Raw genomic sequence first — 24,884 nt, 5'->3', positions numbered from 1 at the left:
CGGGAGGCCTCATGCACCCAGATTAGCTGTTGCCAGTGCCTGCTACATATAGCCACTGACTCTTCACAATATTGGGCATTAGAGCGACTTTCAAGGACATTTTCATTTTTATCAGGTTTGTGTAATGATAATTATTATTATTGTTGTTGTTCTTCTTCTTCTTGTTCTTTTTTTATTATTATATAACGAAAAGCAGATTGCATAATGAAAAAGACTTGAGTGCTTAACATCGTATATCTATTGAAATTTACGATATATGTATTATTATATCATATAATTCACGTTTTGTAGATTACGTGTATCCGCGTAATATTTTTTCATTATTTCAGCGTAAATGTATATTAGTGCCAAGGTAGCAGGGGCCTTTGTGCCCCAGAAATCGCTGCCGGCTCTAGCCAATGAGCGGCGGGGATGCGGTCTCCGTCACCGTCACGCCCCCGCGAGCTCCGCGAGCTGCAGAAATGGCCGCACCTTATCCCGCGCTAGCGCTGATGTATTCCCACTTAGGTGTTTCACTTTCAGTTTTTCTAAGTAAAACGCGTCTCACGGTGTAAAGTATGTTTATAAAAAATCCCGTGAGTTCAGAATAAAAAATAAGCCTGAACATTTAGGCATTTTGTTTTGTCGGTACGCAAAATAGATGGCTTTCAGAAAGTCAGCCGGCTGCGCTCATTCAAACGGGCTGGGGACCGTCGGATAGAAGCTACGTTGAATAACTGGTGGTAGCTGAGGTACGCTGTGGCGCTGGTCATCAAATAACCACTCTCCATGGACCAGAGGCACTTTCCTCATTTCATGGCTCATTCTCATCCCTGCACGCCTTCCATCTTTTGCATGCGTAACTAAATCATTTGTGTTTGGAATACGAAGAGTGCTGCTCAAATGGCCAAACGCATGTGTCTGTTTAAATAAATTCGGCTGTTCAGCGCGCCGTGCCGTCCTGATCAGCAGATATATAAAATCTGACCTGGAATTGGATGATTCTCCGGGGTGCAAGTCCACGAATAAGTGGCGCGTTTTGTTATGTTTCAATCAAACATTGTGCCGTAATGTCTTCTATTACAGTCCATTACATTATGTCTTGTGCTTTTTGCTAACAATATTTTAAACTCACATGCTCCCAATACCGACTATTCAACTCGAACGTCGTATTCATGTCATGTAAAATAGTAACGTTTTTTGGAAAGAATGGTGAATTTTCAGTTTTGAAGGAGGCAGAGTTTCATTTTACTTTCCATGTTTGCCCTGGTTACTCCAGCTACGCCTCAAAACGTTATCAGCCTTGGTGAATTGACTAAATTGGAAATAGTGCTTGACTCACGGTTGAATGTATTTGCTCTGTGATTGTTTTGTGATATAAATGAATCCCGCTTAGCTTCAGATAGCTTATAAATGCCATTTGTGCAAGCAGTACTTAAAGGTAAATGGACTAGTTCAAGTTGTGCACAGCTGCTTGCAGGCATTAGAGCTGGTGTTGAAACCGTCAAATTACTGGTCCACATTTTTGGCGTAAAATATATAGAATTTTACAGCTGCACAGGCTGAAAAATTGTCTGTCTGTTTTTGATTACAGGAAAACTACACAGCAGCCATGCCTGGGGAAGAGGTGCATCAGAGGAAGGGAGGTGGCCGGTCCAAGAAGTCCAGGTCTAAGGCCAAGGGCCGGCCGAGTGGAAGTGCTTGTATGGATGGACAGGATGTGTCCCAGTGTCCCTCGCCACAAGCGCCCCTTGGACTGCTCCAGAGAAAAACCATTGAGGAGAAGGCCAGGACGGCTGTGGCGAAAGTGGACGAGGAATCCTCCATAGCCATCTGCCTCCAGGTGCTGTTCCCTTACCTGCTTGCTGGGATGGGCATGGTGATGGCTGGCATGGTCCTGGACAGTGTTCAGGTAAGGAAGACTCAAGTCTCCCCTGCAGCGTAGTTGTTGTCCATGATGTTGTCCCATTGATATGATGTCATGATGACTTGTAGTCTTGGGTTGTTTAATGCAATAACCATATTGTTTTTTCTGAAGTTGAGGTTGCTATAGGAGTATTTGGAAGATGAAGTACACGAGTGGACAATTTGCTCAAATAATAATGTCCCAAATAGGCTTTATTGCTTTGTGTTGATGGTGCAATGTACACATCAGTAATCAGTCACGAAAACCACTCACGCATGGTTACTGCAGCCCTTAATATTAAAAATGGGTTTTGATCGGACAAACGGGGTTTATTTAGGGATCCGGGCAGACATCAAACATCCAACATGACACTACAATGACGGATCTGGGGAATACTGACTGAGACACGGACTAAATACGAAAGACAGGCTGAACTGAACAAGCAACAGGTGATCACAATCAGGAAGTAACACGAGGTAACGAGGTGGGCGTGGCACACACGAGGATCGGACGAGCCGGGCGTGACAGATCTGTCAAACATTTTTCAGTTCGTCTTGTTCGGTCTTTTAAATGTATCTACCCAGTACAGACATGTGGTAAGGCCAGTGACATGTCATTGACAAAAGGAAATTAATAAATTTGCTGCTCTAGTATAAATAACACAGCAACTGGCTAAGACTGTCCCTTATATTTATTAGAAACTGATTAATGACAGTGGCCCACTTAAGTAGGAAATGGTAGGCAAAGTGGGCCATGGATTCAGATAAAGGAGGACACCTTAGCAAGTTTAATGAGGGCTGTGAAACTATAATTAACTAACTATTATTTACACAATTATCACCACCAGAAGCCTTAACTGTTTAACTGTTATGAAAGAGGGATGGACATATTTAAATATTACTAATGAAAAGCATGTTAAACATTGTTACATCAGTGACATTTATGCCATAGCCCTCCATGGCCATACGGCAAACTCATGTAAATCACTGTATACTAGTGATGCGCGGGTCGGTATTTTTCCAACCCGAGGGTCCCGCTTTTATGAAATTATTTGGCCCGTCCCAGCCCGCCCCGCAAATAAAGTGACAATTTCTTTACCCGCCCCAACCCGACCCGCGGGATACCCGCGGGGTCCGCGGGTTACGAGACGACCCGCGCATCACTACTGTATACACTGTCAAATGCAGCACGGTCTTTAATATAGTATATGTGCAGAAAAACGCTCTTCCTTTTGGAACACTTAACAGGAAGACGCAATTGATTAGTCCAATTGCTGGGCCTGTTGGACTGATGACATTGATAATTTATAGAAATGGTTTGACTGAATATAATCAGCAGGAAATTTAATTACTTGAAATGCTTATGGCTGTGTATCCATATGTTGTTGCTGATAAAATAGTCTTGAATTTGGTTCAAATTTTATTTAGCTAATTGATTTGAGGCAGGGACAAAAACAAATTTAATGAATTGCATTCTTTTGTGGTTTAATTATGTTACATTCAAGGAACTGGGGGAGTTTCCCATGGGAGAAAATGTAACATTATCACCTTCTTCCTTTGAGTTTGGCAAAGATAGGATCATGTAGATAATTGTTTTATGAATAATTTATGAATGAGTCTTGTTTTATAGGATGTCATGATGTCCAACTAAAATGAAATTTGGCTGATATTCAGTGATGTCCTGAGCCTATATAAAAGCTCAGAATTGGGGCTGATCCAGACATTTTTTAATTAATCGATATTGGCTACCACAGCCTGATCCAATCTATTTCATTTACTGCGTACACCTAATTTATTTAAGTTCCGTCAAATACTGCAGTGAGCCTGAAGCACATGGCTTGAAACTACAAACTATCGTGACATCAGCCACGGGGAAAATCTTTAAACTGGAAACTTAAATGTCAGATTAATCTGTAGATTACTCAGTTTGCTGAAACAATCGATGATGAAAGCTCTAGAAGAGATGTATTTAATTGTGATTTAACCGTTCTCCCTTAAGTTGAGGTTTATCATTCTGAAGCGGATAGTGTTGCTAAAATGAAGAAAGCTGCCCAGTAAACAATACTGTATGTTACTGTACTTCACCAGTAAACAATACTGTATGTTACTGCACTTCACCAGTAAACAATACTGTATGCTACTGCAATCAGCTGCTGCTTCAGCTGCCGCTTCAGTCATATTCTGTCATAGGAAACAAAACTGAGCACGGATCGCAGTTTTAATGAATACTCCTTTTAAAGTTTATCTAGCATTGTTCAAAAATCAAAGGGGCGGCATGGTGGTGCAGTGGTTAGCACTGTTGCCTCACACCTCTGGGACCTGGGTTCCAGTCTCCACTTGGGTCACATGTGTGTGGAGTTTGCATGTTCTCCCCATGTTATCGTGGGGTTTCCTCCGGGGACTCCAGTTTCCCCCCACAGTCCAAAGACATGCTGAGGCTAATTGGAGTTGCTAAATTGCCCTTAGGTGTGCATGTGTGAGTGAATGGTGTGTGAGTGTGCCCTGCGATGGGCTGGCCCCCCATCCAGGGTTGTTCCCTGCCTCGTGCCCATTGCTTCTGGGATAGGCTCCAGACCCCCTGCAACCCAGTAGGATAAGCAGGTTGGACAATGGATGGATGGATGTTCAAAAATCAGTTGAAGGTTTATCACCACCACATTTGCATGAGCCCTGAACATCCTCACCAAGCCAATCATAAACAATTTCATTCTTGTTTTTTGTTTTTTGCAGTAACATACAGTATTGTTTACTGGGCAGCTTTCTTCATTTTAGCTCATTTTAGCTTCATTTTAGCTCATAGAAGCTGTGGTGTGTTTGTGAGAAATTTAACAGAGTGAGGAGAAAAAAAAAATCAGAACTATCCATCAAAATACATCAGTGTTCCGTTGTATGGAAATATTTCGGATTCCATAGAGAAGGTGTTAAGAAGAAGTGAGTGATTTGTCAGCACTGCTAGGCAACACCAACATGTAGGTCAACCTTTATTGGTTGATGATAATTTATTTTTGGCTATAGTTTTAGGTTTTTAATTTCATCAGTCAGTGGAGGTGAGCAAATGGAGGAAGTAATAGCTAAACAGTTGAGAAAGCAGGGTATGCATGTTTTTTTCAGATGTTAAGTTTCAGGCATCTGGTACTAATGTACATTGTACACTATTCTTTATACAATTACTATACAGCTAGCTATACCGCCTGAGAAAATTAAAGCAGCATTATGGAGTTTTTGTCTTTAGCAAGCTACAGTACCAAAAAAGCATGCAAAAACCTTGACACCAACAGCATGGTTGGCACTGATAAAAGCTTGCTAACTGGTGTCTTTTGGCCATATATTTAATGATGTCGTGCTTGAAGGCTTTTCTTAAATTTTCGTGGGGCGTTCCGTCCCGGACCACAGAACTACATAGTGCATAGCCTGGAGGGTTAGTTGGAATGGTAGGTCCTGTTGTTTGCCCGTTGTTAAGAAAGTAACATTAGCCTACTGATAAATTACTGTGACGCATATTGGTTAACTTTAGACACACATGTCATGATGGCTTATTTACATGCCTCCATATAATTAGAGCTCTGTTAACTGGAAACTATGACCTGAATGTGCAAATTGTTATATATAGAGATCATACAATTGTGGGAAATGCACTTTAAAATGCACCCCCCCCCCAATGTCTATTACTAAGCTTATAGCCTTTTATAAATTGAAAAAAAATGTGAAATAATTGTGTACCATTTGGTCAAGAATGCGTCTGTTTTTAATTGTAACTTTGTGGTCGTTTTCCACGTATTAAACATCCTTAACTCACTCCTTCCATTGTATGTCTGAGAGATGCTGCTTGCCATCAGAGACATTGCCTTTGGTTATAATTGCTCCAAATTGTTTTTACGTTTGTGGTTTCCGTAATGAGTAATTTCAAAACAAATTTGGTTTTCCCTTGTTGTGCCAAAATTGCACTGATCCATAAACCCAAAACCAAGGTCGGTACCGAATTGAGAATTTTGTGTACAATTACTTGTCTATTCCCGGGCCGTTTTTTAATGATAAAAATCATTTTGCGGGTCATACTGTAAAGAATTGTGTTGTAGACCGGATGCCTTGAGTTTAACATATTTGCTCTGAAGAGTGAAGGGTAATTTTCCAGGCCATGTTTCAGCAGAACACATTCTTTTCACAGCTTTTTTGTTTTGTTCCTCTGCCAACCAAATATTGACAAAACATTTTATTTGGTGAATTATTTGAACAAAAAGCAAGGATATCGGTATATTCATCCATTAATGTATATAAATGCCTGTAAAGACCATTGTAATTAAGCTCTTCTTTATTAAAGAATATGCATAGTCAGGGCTCAGGGTTTTACTGTAACATTGTTTTTTATGTTTTTTTTTTTTAATGAAAAGTAGATTTTAATGAAGCTAGTGGTTAAGTCCTTTTGTCTGAGGATGCTTGTTTTGGAAATTAGCCTAAAAATTAGCCACATCATTTTAGGAAATTAGCCTAAAATATAATTTTCAAAAGCCCTGAGTAATAAAAATGGATGAACTTGATATTGATATGTGTGGTGGGCCTACATGTGTGGTGGGCCTACATGTGTGGTGGGCCTACGTGGGTGGTGGGCCTACGTGGGTAGTGGGCCTACGTGGGTGGTGGGCCTACATGGGTGGTGGGCCTACGTGGGTAGTGGGCCTACATGGGTAGTGGGCCTACATGGGTAGTGGGCCTACATGGGTATACGCTCTGTGATAGGTTAGTGACAGCCTCTGTGCTTTTAGTTCTATTGCAAGTTTTTTGACAGAATGTCCTTAAAAAGTCATGAATTGTTTTCAAATTAGTTCTTGATTAAATGTATCCTTCTCAGTACTTATATTCGTAAATATTTTCAGTACTGTGGTGAAGAGCAAGTTTATAAACTTTTTTCTAACAAAGATCACTGTTCTCAAAGTCATGAAAAAACAGAATTTTGTGTTGATATTTGTTTATACAGGTTGTCTTCATATATCAGTGTTTCCCCTACCATTATATTAGGGGGGCGCCCCACCCCCCTCCCCCGAAGGTCAAGTTAATTTTATTTTCTATATAGCACCAGATCACAACAGAAGTCATTTAAGGTTACCTTTTCTATAGAACAGGTCTATACATTATATTAGCAATCCCCAATTCCAGTGCTGGAAGGACCGAATTGCAGATTTCCCCTTTCAAACACACCTAATAACCTGATAATTAGCTGATTAAGATGTGTTTTTAGCAGGGAAATCAGCAGACTCTGCAGGTTTGGTTGGATGCACCAAACTATGGAAATCCTGTATTATATGCAGTGAAACAAAGATTATGTAGATCCCATTTTGTGCCAGAGGGTAATTCCATTTTAATTTTAATTCAACATCACTTTTGATGAAATTTGAATTGCCCATACCTTCCAGAGCTCAGAAATGTAGCCCAGCCATCCATCCATCACCGTAACCACTTAATCCCAGCTAGGCTCACCGAAGCCTATCCTGGGAACCAGCCCTGGGCAGTCGCCAACACACCACAGGGAACACAGGGCTAATTTAGACTCGCCAATTAACCTTCCCTGCACGCTTTTGGATCATGGGAGGAAACCGGAGCCCCCGGCAGAAACCCACATGAACACGGGGAGAGCGTGCGAACTCCACACGGAAAGGACCCGGGACCGAACACGGGGAGAGCGTGCGAACTCCACACGGAAAGGACCCGGGACCGAACATTGGGAGAGCGTGCGAACTCCACACGGAAAGGACCCGGAACCGTACACGGGGAGAGCGTGTGAACTCCACACAGAAAGGACCCGGGACCGAACCCAGGACCTTCTTGCTGGGAGACAGCAGCACTAACCACTGTGCCACCCCAGAAATGTAGTCATGTAGGTATAATAATAAAAACATTCATAAGAAAGCTCTCAATTATTATTTTTTCCTTGCCATCGTGTACAAAAGGTGCTATACAGTGGTACCTCGGTTCTCGAACTTAATCCGTTCCGGACTCCGGATCGAATCCTAAAAAGTTCGAATTCTGATCGAATTCTTCCCATAAGAAATAATGAAAAACCAATTAACCTACCCCGATCGTCCGCTCCTTCCGTGTGCCACGCCCCCTCGTTAACCTCGCGTAGGATCCCCATGTGATCAGCTGTTTCTGGTTGTTGTCATTAGTCCTCTGTATTAAGTCCGCGTTTCAGTTTGTTTCCCCAGTCCGGTCATTGGGTGCGTTCAACTTGCTTCCAGCGCTGGCTTAAAGCAACGCATTCTGATCCTGACGCAATGCATTACGGTTAGATGCATTGCGACCTCTCACCCAGCTGCACAAACTGGAACCGCCTCCGTGACGACACACCTTTGCCCTTATTGGCTGAAGAGTTACACGCATGACGTTTGTATCCCAGGCAGTTCCGATGCGTAATCTGCTATTTCTCCCGAATTTCACGTAAAGCAGTGAGAACTGGTTTTCAGTTAATTTACCTGGTAAAATAAAGTTTAAATAAATGACATAAATGCTCTAATAGTACACGTAAGTTAGTGGTTTATTTATTGTTAGTTACTATAATGTTGCGCTGCTTTATTTGGTTAATCGTCCAGTCTGTGAAGAAGGCATTCAAGTAAGAATTGCTTTGTAGTATGACTCATTTCCTGGCGTGTACAATTTATATTAGGTCAGCGGTTCACGGTTCGACTTCTGATATTCAGATCGAGTTCTAGGTCAAATTGGTTTGTTAGACTTTTAAGAAATTCGAGTTCAGGTGAGTTCGAGAACCGAGGTACCACTGTATTTCAAAGCTTTAATAAAACATTTCTGAGCTCTGCATGCATCCATCCATCCAGTTTCTGTACCCGCTTGTCCTATTTAGGCTCGCAGGGGGCCTGGAGCCTATCCCAGAGGCTATGGGACCAACCCATCGCAGGACCCATTCATTCACACATTCACACCTTGAAGTCTGGATAGTATGAGTAATTCCCAAGCCAAATTATCAAATGGTGATAGAAAACCTTTTTGGAAATTTGTTAAATTAAAATTGAATGACCAAAATGTGATGTTTCCACAGGCTGCTTGTCCGACCACTGTCATCCTTGTCACCCTTTACAGATCTGACCACTGTCATCCTTGTATATATACCCTTTACAGATCTGACCATTGTCATCCTTGTATATGTACCCTTTACAGATCTGACCACTGTCATCCTTGTATATATACCCTTTACAGATCTGACCATTGTCATCCTTGTATATATACCCTTTACAGATCTGACCACTGTCATCCTTGTATATATACCCTTTACAGATCTGACCACTGTCATCCTTGTATATATACCCTTTACAGATCTGGCCACTGTCATCCTTGTATATATACCCTTTACAGATCTGGCCACTGTCATCCTTGTATATATACCCTTTACAGATCTGACCATTGTCATCCTTGTATATATACCCTTTACAGATCTGACCACTGTCATCCTTGTATATATACCCTTTACAGATCTGACCACTGTCATCCTTGTATATATACCCTTTACAGATCTGACCACTGTCATCCTTGTATATATACCCTTTACAGATCTGACCATTGTCATCCTTGCATATATACCCTTTACAGATCTGACCACTGTCATCCTTGTATATATACCCTTTACAGATCGGGCCTTGCGCTGGCTGGTTGGACCCCATTGTTTACCCCCATCACAACCACAAGGGGAAGCTACAGTGGATGCCTCATTTGTAGTTACACTAATTCCTGCTGACAGTACTTTACTGTCTGGCACATTAAGTACTATTGTATTGTTTGGTTTTTCTTTTTTTTAATTATTATTTTGGCTCGTTGTTTTATTATGATGGGAAAATGCATGTATGAAACATGTGGAATACATGCATTGTGCAGAATTCTAAGGCTGTTCATAATTAATGCTGTCCCAGCACTGTAGCACTCCATAAGGGTTTGGTACACATCATACTGTACATGCTGACAGCTGGTAATGTCATGTGCTTGGAGGTCCCCCAGGAATGCAGGGGGGGGGCATGCTTTATCTCTCTGAAAGGATCGTGTTTCATGCTGGATTCTGTGAGTAAGAATAGAATCGGGACCTGTTTCTGCTTTCAGATTCACTTGGATTTTTCGCCGTCCTGTTTAAGGATGAAATAAGTAATGATGACGCTGATGATTTCTGAACTATGTTGTTATTATTATGCTGTTATATTTTTAATGTCGGGTTAAAAATACTCAGGCGTGTGAAGGAAAGGGAGCCTTGGTAGGATTTGTTGTTTTATATTATTTGTTAAAAGGCAGCTTGTCAATATGTTGTCACTGACGTGATTTAAAAAGAAAATCAGAACCTGCTGTTTTTACTTTGGCATTTGACATTTTATGTACTTTGTGTCAAGGCTGTGTGCTTTCCTGTGTATGTGAGTGTGTACACATCCATATGCATCCGTGTTTGTGTGTGACCCAGGGTGTGTGAGTGAGTCTCGTGGCTTTTAGCCTGCTTTCCGGGCAAAGGAGAAGAGGAGCACATGGCAGTAAGCCAAAGCCCCGGGGTGACCTGGGTCTCTCTCACCATGAATCACAGCTGAATCACAGACTTTCCTGTTTGCTGGCTACTGGCCTGGTGAGTAATGGCCAGCGAGGGCCACTTTGAAACTCACCAGGCATCCAGCTCTCTCTCTCTCTCTCTCTCCCCCTCTCGGGGCCTTCTGGGCACCAGGCATCCAGCTCTCACTGGCTATCTCTTGCTGGCTTGCCCTCTCTCTCTCTCTCTCTCTCTCTCTCTCTCTCTCTGGGCAGCCTCAAGGATCTGTGCCAAGCACTAGCACCCTCTGTCTGCAGCCCTCTGACAGAAAGCAGACTGATAAGGCCTAGAAAGAGAGAGAGATGGAAAGCAGATGCTGGAAGAGAGGGTCAGGATGACGCGTCCTTACATGTGTCTGCAGCACTCAGAGGAGAGGGGTTGGAGAATCGGCCGACCAGCAGAAACCAACAAAACAGGGGGGGGACACTGCCCCCACGGCCCGCATTTGTCTCTGGCACAGTGTGTACCTGCTTCATCCAGCACTCACCAGGGAAACCTCAACAGGCAGCCAGTGAGGCACCATCAGGGGACCACAAGCCTCACTTCTGCGTGGCAGTTTTCTCCTCCATCCCATCCAGTGGTGAACCACCAGAGCCCCCCTCCCCCCCGCGTAGTGACAGCCGTCCACTTCCTGGGCCGGATGCCACACCACGTCACCCAGTCGCCGAGAGCTGGAAAGTACGCCTGACGTCACAGGCAATGTCAGGAAGTCCCAGCGGTGGCAACCCGCACGCAGCGAGAAGATAGCTGGTTTTTTTTATTCCCTGGAAGGTGGTAGGTGGTGCAGCAGAAGAGTTCTGTGAAGTGACACGTTGGGCACAGAACAGCAAAGACCGTGGAGGACCAGCACTCACAGGACAGCTTCCCCTAGGCTGTGGATGTAAAATATTCATCCTACTCACCTTGAGCACAGGTTTGGGGTGTTTTAACCCAACTTCCAGGAAGGAACCAGAAACAGGTTGATATTTTAAAGCCACACCTTGGAGTGGAGAAGATACCCAGTGGCATCACTGAACTGACGTGGCCCCCTACCTCTGGCGAGCTTGGGAGGGGGATGGGCTGAGCAGCCATGGTGGTGACGCAGCTGGAGCTGGAGTTACGCTATCGGGGCCGTAAGCTGCGGGGCTTCACCTGCAAGCTGACGCGCTCTGCCCATGGCGAGCTGCCTGAGGGAGCCTGGCACATCGCCGCCCAGGTGCTGCTGCCCTACCTGCTTGGGGGGCTGGGAGTGGTAGCGGCCGGTCTCCTCATGGACATCGTGCAAGTACGGCCTGCGTGTGTGTCTCTCTGTGCTCTCTGCCCACATGTCCCCACAATGTGATGTACATTTTTTCAGAAAGAAAATCTTTGACTGCAATCAAAAACTAAAAATGCCAAAAATCTTTCATATTGTTTGGTTACTTATGGTTAAAGTTATCGTAGTTATGAATGGAGAGTCCCCACAAAGATATAGATACCTAATATGGGCTAAAAGCTCCCATTCGCTACTTACATAGTTGGAACCATTCAGTTGCAACTCTGTAGGTTGCTTCCATAATTAGCATCTATGCACCCGTGTGTGCGTGCGTGCGTGCGTGCGTGCGTGCGTGTGTGTGTGTGTGTGTGATTTCACCAACCACAATGTGATGAGACATATACACACACACACACAATATATATATATATATATATATATATATATATATATATATATGTGTGTGTGTATATATATATGTGTGTATATGTATATATATATGTGTGTATATGTATATATATATGTGTGTATATGTATATATATATATATGTATATATGTGTGTATGTATATATGTGTGTATATATATATGTGTGTATGTATATATGTGTGTATATATATATATATGTATATATATATATGTATATATATGTATATATATATATGTATATATATATATATGTATATATATATATGTATATATATATGTATATGTATGTATATGTATATATATGTATATATATATATATATATATGTCTATATATATATATGTATATATATATATATATGCATGGGCGACATTAGGGGGGGGCAAGGGGGGGCATGTGCCCCCCCTATATCCCGATCATGGAATTTTAGAATTCACTGTTAAAATACTGTTTCAGAATATGTATTTTATGTGTTGTAGGTCTCCGTGTTGATAGGGGGCGACACAGCAAATTAAGCAATAGGTTGCGTCTTTATTTTTTAAGTTAGTTTGTTGTTGGTATGAAAATTAGAGAAAACTAGACAATCAATCGGGCAAAATGGCTAAGCGTCCCAATACGCTGGATAAGTACTTTTCCAAAAAAACAAAAACAGATAATGCTGATGACAGACAGGTAACGTTAATTGAGCAGAATGAGCACTTAAGTGTCAATCTTTAAGCTCTTCTTAACTGTGTCGATGAACAGCGCATCGCGCGAAAGAAATTTTTCTTGCTTGCGCCGACTGAAAACTTATATGAGAAACACAATGTGCCAGGAAAGACTCTCGGACATTGCAGTACTTAACATTGAACGGACCATTCACGTAGATTTGGATAAGACCGTTAATCGCTTTGATGCCGAGCCTGGTGGACGACGTTTAGCCCTTCACTAAGGTAGGATGTTGTTTTGATACCTACTCGTTAAAATGTTTTTCTTGCCCCCCCTGACTCAAGAGTCAAATGTCGCCCATGTATATATGTATATATATATATATGTATATATGTATATGTGTGTATATATGTATATATATATATGTCAGCATAGACTTTAGTAGGTAGTTATTTTTTTTAAATAAAGGCTTAAAGTTGCCATCTTGTTTCTATTGTGAGTCATCTTCGCATTGCATTTTGTACAATGTCTATATACAAATTGCATTGTCTTGTGGGTGTTTTATAACGCACTTTATAGTAAATCATATTTGCTCTGCAAACCGCTATCTGCACTAAGTGCACTGTTTAGGGAATAGGAAGCAATTTCAAATTGCCCTAGATATTCATTTGTGGTGCAAACTTACCTGTGATCGATTGCTGGTACTTATATGGTATGAATTAAGTAAAACATTCATTCCGATTCCCTGTTCCATTTTGACAATAGTAAAGAAAAACTAATCACAAGGCCATTTCTAGAGGTCTTGAAGAATGCCTTTTTTTTACTGTCTAGGTCCCTCATGAAAATGGGAAATCTTTTTTTTTTTGGTTTTTATTCCAAAATATTATGACGATCAAAACTTTGCAATTTTCTATTTTTTTCTGAAGATATCAGAGTTGGGGTCATTCCAGAATGCATTAATCAATTCTAATCCAAATCAGGAAATGGAACTGGAACTAGAATTGATGAATGCATTCCGGAATGACCCCAACCCTGGAAGATATAATACATGATATAGGCCTACCTAAAATGCAAGATTGACAATCACATTTCCACTAGCTCCTGGGTTCTGTAGCTTCTGAGGAGGTACTGGACACGGGCAGACCCCATGAGTAAAGTGAGAGGAAGTAGGGGACAGGCTTTTTAATGGAGATGTGAGGCCCAAAGAGGGGCAGCTCTGACTGGGCGTCATTGGTGTGCCTTACCCTTCTGGGCTGAGGGAGAGACAGTCCGCCTCTCAGGATGGGGTTAATGGGGGAGATGGCTCAGCGTGGACAAGCCCAGCACTTGGGAGTAGTTAAAAATATCCCCCTTATCTGCGTACATGTGGCTCCCTCATGTCTATTCTCAGACAGGACAGTGTCCACAGAAACATTTCAGACACCTCACTTAAAAAGGTGACATTTTCTCTCAGTGGAAACCGTGGAAGTTTCCATGTATGATGCGCACTGCTGTAGTCAGAATTCCTGCAGTCCACATTTTTGCTGCCTCCCAGGTCTCTGCCTGACGGTCCACATTTTTGCTCCCAAGTACGTGGACTGTCTGGGGTCCCAGAGTACCGGGTTGCGAAGCATTGGCCAGAATGTCTGAAAATGCATGTCTGACCTTGTCCCTAACGTGAGTGAAGAACTCTCCATGGGGTCATCTTCTCCAGTAAGCCTTCCATGTTATGCCGTTGTTTGCTTTCCAGAACTGGGAGGTGTTTAAGAAGATCACGGGGGTGTTCATCTTGGTACCAGCCCTGGTAGGCTTGAAGGGGAATTTGGAGATGACACTGGCCTCCCGACTCTCCACAGCAGTGAGTTATTTTTAAACGCTTGTCATTATGATCTCAAACTCTAATACCCAAGAAAGTGATTGTGATCGCAAAAGTTTCCAAAATCAAACCACCAAGCCCATGAAGGCTTGGTATATGGTGCCCCTCAGTTGTTATGTTACAGTGGGGATTGCCAAGACGCGTCCATCTGAGTGGCACATAGTGAGATCTCCGTCTGTCCTCCTGTTGCCTGTTTAACATGGTCCCTTATATTATGACAGCAAAAATAATGGTCATCACAAACAATAATTGCGTCTCCATGTTGCTGCCAGTGCTTAATGGTGCCCCTCTCATCCCACCATGTTTTGTCACCTTCAGGCAAACACTGGCCAGCTGGACGACCCCAGACAGCAGTGGGTGATGGTGTGCAGTAACCTGGCCCTCATCCAGGTAACCACCTGAGACCCCCTGCAGCTCTGCTGTTTCCATGGCAGCTTGGCGAAAACAAACGCTGCATGCTCAGTGCTTTCGTGGAAGGCAGTGAACGACAAGTAATCCCAGCAGGAAGTGGCTGTGTTTGATTTCTCCGTAGCCCTAAGTAATGCATCATTTCCCCCGGGGTTTGACTCCATCTGCTGTTTGTAGCATGAATGACGCAGGGATAAACACGCTATAGGCTTTAGTATATAAAACAAAAACGGCATACAAACTGTGTGTGAAGACTGCAGCCTCGTAGAAGTCTGCTGTAAATGAATGGCCAATAATTGGAGCCCTTTTGTCCTCCTGCAGGTCCAGGCCACCGTGGTCGGTTTCCTTGCTGCCCTGGCTGCACTGGCTCTGGGGGCTATAGTGTCCCGGGGAGGGGTGGACCTGGACCAGGCGGCCGTGCTGTGTGCTAGCAGCGTGACCACTGCCTTTGTGGCAGCGCTGTTTCTGGGTAAACTGTGCCTTAGCGTGTCTGGTGTGCTGTGCTGTTCGCATCTGGGCAGCGATTGCTGTGTAGTGAGGATGCTGCACTGAGAAGCAGAATTTGCACTCTGGCTGACTTTCTGTGCAGGAATTTATTGAAGATGAAGTAACCTAATAACTACAAATGACTCAATATAATTTTGCTCATTTTGATAGTAAGTGGTTAGAAGGTCGATGGGTTCAAGAAATAATCCTTGTGTAATGACAGAGAAAAATCTTTTTAGAATACTTTTGTGGTTGCTGAGGTCCCCAGACATGCTTACTGTAAAAGTAAAAAAAATGTATCTATCCATCCACTAACCTTATCCTGGTCAGAGACAGGGGTGAGTATGGGACACCTGGGAGTGTGTCTGTGAGATTTTTTGCCCATTGATCCTGAAGAGTATTTGTGAAGTCAGGCACTGATGTTAGATGCATAGAATTGTCCAAATGTCTTGGTATGCTGCGGCATTAAGAGTTCCCTTCACTGGACCTAAGGGAACTAGACCAGCCCCTGAAAAACAACCTCATACCATTATCCCTCCTCCAAACTTTACGGTTGACACAATGCAGTCAGGCAGGTAACGTTCTCCTGGCAACCGCCAAACCCAGACTCATCCATCAGATTGCCAGACAGAGAAGCATGATTAATCACTCCACAGAACACGTTTCCACTGCTCCAGAGTCCAGTGGCAGTGTGTTTTACACCACTGCATCCGACTCCATGCATCCATTCAGCTGCTTGGCCATGGAAGCCCATTGCATGAACTTCCCAGTGCACAGTTTGTATGCTGTGGTTAATGCTGGAGGATGTTTACGTGGCCTGTTTCTGTCGTTCCTAACCACTTTCATTTCGCAATAAAACTTTATCTAGCAGTGAATAAATTTCACAAACTGACTTATTGCAAAGGCAGCATCCTATGACAGCACCACGCTTGAATTCACTGAGCTCTTCAGAACGACCCATTCTTTCACAAATGTTTGTAAGCCTGACTGCATGACTAGGTGCTTGATTTTATACACCTGTGGCTATGGGTCTGAATAAAACACTTGAATTCAATGATTAAAGGTATCTCAATACTTTTATCTATACAATGTAGATCAAAAACATGATTTTTTAATCTAGTATAATAATAAATGTTGATTTGGATTTAACTCTTGGAGCTGTTTAAATTCTGTTGATTTTCAGTCGGTGTTTTCTCTCTTGGACACTACATTTCAAATTTTTAAAGGATGACTTATTTTGGCCAACTTTAGCTTAATTTCCTTCAGCCTCTGTGTGTGTACGAAAGGCAAGTAGCTGGTCATCTGGGTTCTGTGTTTGGCTTGTTCCTTCTAGATACCAACCAGAACCATTTCCCTCCTCTGCAGGTATTGTAATGGTGGGGGTGATTATTGGCTCCAGGAAAGTGGGCATCAACCCGGACAATGTGGCCACTCCTATTGCTGCCAGCCTGGGTGACCTCATCACACTGTCCCTGCTGGCTGGGGTCAGCAGTACTCTCTTCGAATACAGAGGTACGTGCTTTTTCCAATAGTTAATTATAATAATAGTAGTGAAGGCAAGGCAAGTTCATTTATATAGCACAATTCAGACACAAGGCAATTCAAAGTGCTTTACAGAAACAATTTTAATAGTAATTAACTGCTATTTAGAAAATGCTGGTTAGTGTGAGTGTTTGTTTCGGGTTTGGGGTCTCTGGGTAGGAATGTCATGTTTTGGCGTCATTTACAACAACATTGACTAGCTGCTTTTAGATTTTGTAGCTGGGTGATTTGACCAGCAGATGGCAGCAATACTTCAGTAACACATTAGCAGCTGAAACTTGTCAACTTGACAAAATAAATGAGCTCAAAGTGTGCTCAGTGTGCATTGTTATTATGAGATATGTTACTCTGTATCAGGTATCGTATATTGGCAGCTTCAAAAAAGTTCAAGGTGTCGGTTTTCCACTGACATAAAAACTGGTAAAAGTAGGGCTGGAGATACTAATACCAACATCACATATTACGACATGCAGTTTCCACATCGCGTGGATAGCAAAGTCACTTGGTTTGAGAACAGGCTTTTTCATATCTGCATGCTGTACTTACATAATTGCATGGGGGGATTTCACTAAAACATATTTACTTTGCTGTAGGAAATAAAATTTAGCAAGCATTGCATTTTTAATAACTGTTTTAAACATCATCAAGTATATGTTTAAAAATCAAGTTTACTGACACTGCTTTTGCATGAGCTGGGCATCTGCTTTCCAGTCATTTTCATTCTTGTAGTTTAAATCACTCATAGACGTGTTTGTGAGAAATGTATTTTGAACTAATTTTTTGCTTTATAAATATCCCAATATTTATTGCAACAAAGTCACATCAGGATATTTTAATTTTTCCCCCAATATCATGCAGCCTAGTATATTATAGCAAACACTTGTTTAATTCTTGTCATGCCGTCCAGATCTTCTTCTGTTTCTTCCAACCAGATTGCAGTTAAAGCTTGGGTTTCTTCATTCACACATACATTATTGTTACTTTTTTTGTATTGCTTCTGAGGCAGGCTATTTGCATAACCAATCGACAATGGACACGTTTGCAAGTCCCACCTCAAAGTACCAAAAAGTGTCCCAGCTGGTTTGGTACTTGTGGTACTGGAACTTTTGGTACTGGTACTCGACCGGAAGTCAATGGAAAAGGGAAAGTACAGAAAGTACTGTACCAGAAGTACCGTACTTGGTATGGTGAAAAAAACACTCTTTCATATGTCTGTTCTGGTGCCTGTTTTTTTTTTGTTTCTCTAAGGTATTTTGCTTCTTAATAAGCTCATATGTAGGAGAGCCTATTTCTTTGGTTTTTCTTGTTAATTTTAAGAACAAAATCCTTTTTCATTTATAAACCCCTGGTACATTGCATTCTACAATCAGGGTCCAGCAAAATTTAGTAAGGATGCGGCTGAGAATTGATTTATATCAGACAGTTTGCAGAAACTTTATATGCATAAGTTAATAAATGACAACCTACAGCAGTCCGCAGATAGATAGCTGTGATAGCTCAGTAGGCAGAGGAGAAAAACGCATAAGTCAGTTTGCACTAGCTGTAGTGACTGGAAAATGTGACTCCATGTTTTCAATTATTTTCTGAATGGAAACTTGCCCTGTTTGGTTGTAAGTGCGTGTTTTGACTGATTACTCACACACACACTCACACATTTCCCGGCTACAGAGGTGTGGTACCTGTCCCCTCTGGTGTGTGGGCTGTTCCTGCTCCTCATCCCAGTCTGGGTGGTGATTGCCCGCCGCAGCCCACCAATCCGGGAGGTGCTGAAGTCAGGATGGCAGCCGGTCATCGTAGCGATGTCTATCAGCAGGTACCGGAGCGCCTTCCCCATGCAGTTTACTGTATCTAAGTAACAGGCATTCAGTATGAGGCTAAGACACGCTACAAGATGGAGGGTCTCAGTATAAGATGTTCTGTTTCCTAGTATGTGATGCTATGCTACATTATACTGTATATTAGTATGCAGTGTTACACTATGTGCCTCAGTATACAATACTAATCAGGTACTACGACACAATGGGCCTCAGTATACAACGCTAAGCTGCACTACGACACAGTGTGTCTCAGTATACAACGCTAAGCTGCACTACGACACAAAGAGCCTCAGTATACAGTGCTAAGCTGCACTACGACACAATGTGCCTTAGTATACAGCGCTAAGCAGCACTACAAGTGTATGCCTCAGTATATAATACTAAGCTACACTACAAGATAGTGTGCTTCAGTATGCAATACTATGATCCATTATGTCATAGGTCGGTCCTCAATGCTACACCACATTACAATGCACTTTCTCAATGTACATTGTTTCATACAGAAAAGCATCTCAATACGAGACCATATGAATCTTGCCTGGCCCTTTATCAGCATGGATATTTGTGTGAGATACTCTGAGGGTACCTCAGATACCTCTGGCTAATAAAGATGGATTGGATAGTGCTGATGCTGTGTCTGATGCTGATGTTCCACACTCTGTCCATAGCATCGGAGGCCTAATCCTGGACAATACAGTGAGTGACTTTGGATGCATGGCTGTCTTCACACCTATCATCAATGGTGAGTATGGCATAGCTCCCGTTTCCGGCGGGTTTGTGCAGGAGGACCTGTTTGTATAGGGCGGTGTTTCCCAACCCGGTTCTTGGGGACCCGTGGACAGTCCACACATTTGCTCCCTCCCAGTTCCCTACCAGACAATCTTACAGGGAGCTGGGAGGGAACAAAAAGGTGGACCATCTATGGGTCCCCGAGAACTGGGTTGGGAAACACTGGTATGGTGAACTGTGATGTCACTCGCCCTACATGCACAGTGAGGTTGTCAGACACTGATTCCTGTCTTGTCCAACACCAAGCTACTTACATAATCCCAGTGTGCTACTTTGGTTACATTATTAGGTAAAATCCCCCTGCATATTCACTTGTTGTGTTGGGACAAATTCTCTCTAAATATCAGTGTGTGCTGTTGTGCCTTGTATTTCCACTGAATGTTGCACCCTGTATATGGTGAACAGTTGCTCTGATCGCTGACTGTTGGGGCACACAGTCTGTCCCGCTGTGCCACAGGAAACCACACAGTGGTGCAACAGAGACAAATTTTCGCATCTGTTTTAAGATGTGCCTGTGGAATGAGAAATTAATGCATGCATTATAAACAATGAGTGTTTGGTATCTGCACCAGTTCAGACTGAAATATTACCCTCCCTTCCCCTCAACTTCCATGCAGAGAGACCCTTATCAGCTGCTTGCACTAGCCCAGGAATCATTGTGTAATTTTAATAACTGTCAGATGGAATCAGAGTTAGGTTTTATGTTTCATTTATTTTGGTCCAGTGTATTGGTGGAATCTACAATTCAAAACAGTCTCCCAGTCATTTCTCTGGAACTTGTAGAAAACTATGCCGTGCAGTGGGGTTCATGACACTGCAGGGAAACCTACAAAAGAATGAGACCAAGAGTGGTGAAGTTGCTTACAGCAAGGTGATTTTTTTTTTCTTTCCTCCACCTTGTAAAGAGAGGCAGCTCATCCGTACAGGCACAGGAGCTTTCACGCACTGCAGACAAACATCAGCAGACAAACATCAGCAGACAAACATATAAACACGTTGAAAGGGTACCGTGATGGCATTTGCCTTGTTGAATACGTGCAGTCTGTTTTAAATTTCCTTTCTGACCCCTTCACTTCCTCCCCTGCTTGTCTGCCTGAGTTTTAGTAAAACAGCCTGCTCTCAAAGATCCCCAATATCCATAGCTCTGTTGTGCCTTTACAGTTATCTTTTGGGTAAATTTTTATCATGGCTTCTTCACTGCTGGTTGCTTTCTGGCTCCTAGATCTATGTTGTGCGAATGCTACAATATACCCCTGTTTCCATCTAGACATATGCTATAGCCCGATAGAGGCTCGTGGTGAGGCTGTAGCCTATTCCAGGAAGCATGAGGCACAAGGCAGGGGACAACATGGATGGATGCCAGTTGCCTGAGTAATGGGAGGGGATGTGCAATTTACAAAGTAAAAGTCCAGTGCTATCTGTTTTAAAAAAGAAATGTTCAAGTGTACCCTCATCTGCTTATTCCACTGCACCGGTTGTACTGCACCACCACTGCAGCTCCTTGTCATGTCAGAGGTCCACTACCAACTGCCTCGTCTTGCTGATGTTGAGCTGCTGGTTCATCTCGCTGCACCAGAAGACAAAGTCCTGTACTAGTCCTCTGTACTCTGGCTCATCTCCATTGTTGATGTATCCTACAATGGAGGAGTCGTCAGAGGATGTCTGTAGATGGCAAGAGCTATTGGTGAAAGTCCAGCATGTAGAGGGTAAACAGGACAGTTCCCAGAGGTGCCCCAGTGTTGCTCGCCACCATCTCCAACACACAATCTGAAGTCCTTAAGCCAGTGTTTCCAAATCCGGTCCTTGGGGTCCCACAGACAGTCCACATTTTTGCAAAAACATGGACTGGTTATGGGTCCCTAAGGACCGGATTGGGAAACACTGCCTTAAGGGAACTGGAAGACCCATTCTTTGGCATAAAGGCTAAGCTAACATGGATTTTTCATGCTCCCTTCCAGGTGTAGGGGGCAACCTAGTGGCAATCCAGGCCAGTCGCATCTCAACATACTTACACTTCTGGAGTGTCCCGGGGGTCCTGCCCTACAAGATGCGGCAGCACTGGCCCAACCCTTGTGTCACCTTCTTCACCGAAGGTAGCCTTTTTTATTTTTACTTTTTTATTATTTAACAACAGGACGCACTAGAAAAGCCCACAGCCCTGGAGAAACTACTAAATCAGGAGTCACAGCTCTAAGTCTCCCACACTGTTATTTTTATCCGCTTTTGTTTGAATATAATGTAGATTTGATGTTCAACCTGAATTGTTACCAATCTATTTTACATACTTCTCATCCAGTAGGGGAGAGTGTGGTTAGTTGGAATATTTGATAACACTTTACTTAAGGCCATATTTTTAGTAATTTATCAATACATTCATAACAAATAATGTATACATAAAGCATTATGAACATGGCTATAAGTATTTATAAAAAGGCATAACACATTATAGTCACATGAATTATGCGTTATGAATGCTTTATGAAGCTCGTCTATAATGCGCTATAGATACCTTCATTATTCATCATTCTGATGCCAAATGGTTTGACTTTGAATTGTAAGTGGACAAATCAAGAGGAAACACCAGCTGTGGAGTACATTCATTGTTCCCTCCTGTACCAGCTGGTGTTGGTAGCCTGAATACCTCATCTTCTTTCCCTTGAACGGAGATTTCATCACATTTTCCTCCCAAGTGTCAGAAAATATACAAACCTTTCTCCTGTGGCCACATCCCAGAAACAGATGGATGGATATTGTTGTTGCCTACCGCTAGTTGAAAGCATCTCATGAAATGGATCATTACTTTATCTGAAAATTTTAATGTCCCGACAAACCCTGTGTTTCGACTGAATCCGCTCTCCGCTACAGTCACTGTGACGCAGGAAGCACAGAGCAGTGCCCTAAATGGAACGCTGATTGTTGTCTTATTTAAAGGAACCAAGCAGCTTGAACCCAATTCCCCTCGTGTGCTTCTTCCTGGTCCCTCCAGGTGTCAATTCCAAATCAGCCAGGGTGCTGTTCCTGCTGGTAGTGCCCGGCCACCTGGTGTTCCTCTACGCCATCTACCTTCTGCAGGGTTGCCGCACTGTCATCACGCCCACCTTTGGCTGCTTCTACTTGTGTGCTGCTCTGCTTCAGGTACAGTAATGCCATATCCCATGTGCCTTCAGGCTATGGTCACAGGTTAGGCTTCAGGCCACGTCCAGTCAACCGTCAAGACAGGCACTAAGACCACGGAGTGCTGACTTTGCTACAGTTAATGACAGTCACCAAATGTCCTTGTATTGTTATTATTGCAATTATCTAAGTCAGGATATTTCCCTGCCTTTCTGGCTGTTTGGCAACAGATGTAGGACTGCTCTCTATGCATTAATTACATATACTTTACTAAAACGAGTGTTTGGGACTGGAATGTTTTGGGCATGTCCAGGATTCAGAGAACCTGCTTTCATAATGGCTATTTTATGAGGCATGATGAAGTGACAGGTGGTGTCGTGTGTCCAGGTGGGGATCCTCCTCTATGTGGCAGACCTAATCGTGCGTTTCATGTGGCGGCGTGGTCTGGACCCAGACAACTTCTCCATCCCGTACCTGACGGCACTGGGGGACCTTCTGGGCACGGGCCTCCTGGCGCTGTGTTTCCACTCCGTCACACTGCTCAAGGAGGTGGGGCTGTGAGGGGGCACACCACAAGGTTAGCTTGTCCCCAGCTCTGAGGCTCTCAGTGACAACCACCGGATCTGTCCGTGGTAGGGGTTCCGAAGAGATGGGAGAGACACCTTTACCGGCCAAGGTGGTAGATGCCCATCATCTCAAACCAGCTTATGCTGCCTTTACCACCAAGTAAAAAAAATCACCTGTGCAGCTAGAGTCATGTGTTTAAAATTTGTGCTGCCACTTTCTGTGAGGGGGTGGCTTCAGTGTGGGGCCTTTTGTTATTCATTTACGAGTGTTTTTATCTTTAATTTTGTAACCGTCTAACAAGAGAAAGTTGCTTCTTCAATGCCCTTTGTGGAGTTTTTGGACAGTCAGCTCCAGGACCCACTGTAAAGTTCCCTGAATGTTATGTCCTAGTTCCACAAGAAGGACCTTCCTGAAGGCCGTGTGTCTGGTGTATGTTTTATGCTGTGTTATGTTTCACTGAGTTCCTGTAGCATCTACTCACCTGTCTAATGTCAGCCCTGTCTCCAGGATGAGCCACGAGAAAAACACACGACCCAGAAGGACACGATTGATAGAAGGGGGTTTGGACACAACCATGCTGCACTTATCACTGAATATTAGTGTAACATTTGGTACTTAATGCACTAATATACACGAAGGCTTCTCCCAGCAGAAGCTTGTCAGTCATTTAACGATGCTTTTCCGTTTTCATTTATTTATTTTACAGCTGTGTGTTGTATTTATTTTTTAATATCCTTTTAATGGAAATTGCTTAGTCATCAGTACTTCAGCTTAATAGTTATAAGGGCTTTGCCCGTCAAAGCCTTCCTCACACAGAGCTTGCCTGCTCATCTGAAAAGCACAGAAGTACGTCCAGTGGTCATCCAGTGCTGAAATTACCGAGCGTAACTCTGGTCATCCTGCTACTGGATTTGTGATCAGAAAGTTGCTGGGTCAGATCCCAGGGGGGCAGCATTTCATTTAGGAAAAACCCAGCTGTGCAGCTGCCTAACTGCAGATTTGCTTTGGACTGAAGCAGCAGTCCGTGGTTCCCTGGCAGCTGTGTGTGTGTGTGCGGACCTTCCAGCTCTCATTAAATTGCTGACAAACCTCAGTAGAGAGACAGAAATTAAATTATTAATTAGTTCAAATTTAGTGCTTTAGGTCTACAACATAACTGCACATAGAACCATTCTGCCAGGACTTGGTTTAGGGTCACATGAATTGAAATATCTGCTGCAAAGTAATTTAAGTAGATAAGGTGTTTTTTCTACCTCACCTGTCACACTATCATTGTATTTACTAAACATCTCTCTGTGTGCATTGGATTTCTATGAAGAGAGAGTGTGCAGGAGAATTAGCAGTGGACTGTTATTACCTTTTCTAATTTGTCTGAGTAACCTTTAATTTGCATCTGTTGTGATTTGTTTCTGTATTTGTTCATTGGAATAAAGCTTCAGGAGGATACAAGGAAAATACTCTGCAGAGCTGTGTAGTTGCCACTGTCTTGCTGAATGGGGTGGGTGGGGGGTGGCCTGCATCCCATCGGTACATTTTTGCCAAGCGGGGGGGTG

The 24,884-nt window shown here is 43.0% G+C and overlaps 1 protein-coding gene across 4 annotated transcripts; it reads left to right on the top strand.

The window, feature by feature from the left end:
- On the top strand, positions 1–24,789 carry LOC111840372 (solute carrier family 41 member 1-like). Of its 4 annotated transcripts, none has more exons than XM_023805122.2 (11): positions 1–115; positions 1,574–1,891; positions 14,483–14,590; positions 14,927–14,998; positions 15,338–15,485; positions 16,868–17,014; positions 18,713–18,857; positions 19,530–19,603; positions 21,609–21,743; positions 22,637–22,785; positions 23,152–24,789. In XM_023805122.2, exons 2-11 carry the CDS (start codon positions 1,592–1,594, stop codon positions 23,323–23,325), a joined length of 1,452 nt encoding a protein of 483 aa, XP_023660890.1. In that variant the 5' UTR covers positions 1–115; positions 1,574–1,591; the 3' UTR covers positions 23,326–24,789. The 4 variants fall into 4 exon arrangements, with proteins under 4 accessions (XP_023660890.1, XP_023660889.1, XP_023660892.1 ...); XM_023805121.2 differs by lacking the exon at positions 1–115 and adding an exon at positions 447–731; XM_023805124.2 differs by lacking the exons at positions 1–115; positions 1,574–1,891 and adding an exon at positions 10,838–11,708.
- The last annotated feature ends 95 nt before the right edge of the window (positions 24,790–24,884 follow it).

The sequence above is a fragment of the Paramormyrops kingsleyae genome, chromosome 6 (genome assembly GCF_048594095.1).
Source record: "Paramormyrops kingsleyae isolate MSU_618 chromosome 6, PKINGS_0.4, whole genome shotgun sequence".
NCBI lineage: Eukaryota > Metazoa > Chordata > Actinopteri > Osteoglossiformes > Mormyridae > Paramormyrops > Paramormyrops kingsleyae.
The sequence above is the reverse complement of the archived record's forward strand: the minus strand, read 5'-3'. Positions and strand labels throughout refer to the sequence as shown.

Coding starts and splice junctions, on each gene's coding strand:
- LOC111840372 (XM_023805122.2), top strand. CDS start 1,592: ATGCCTGGGGAAGAGGTGCATCAGAGGAAGGGAGGTGGCCGGTCCAAG. Junction 14,999..15,337: donor GTAACCTGGCCCTCATCCAG/GTAACCACCTGA, acceptor GTCCTCCTGCAG/GTCCAGGCCACCGTGGTCGG. Junction 17,015..18,712: donor TACTCTCTTCGAATACAGAG/GTACGTGCTTTT, acceptor TCCCGGCTACAG/AGGTGTGGTACCTGTCCCCT.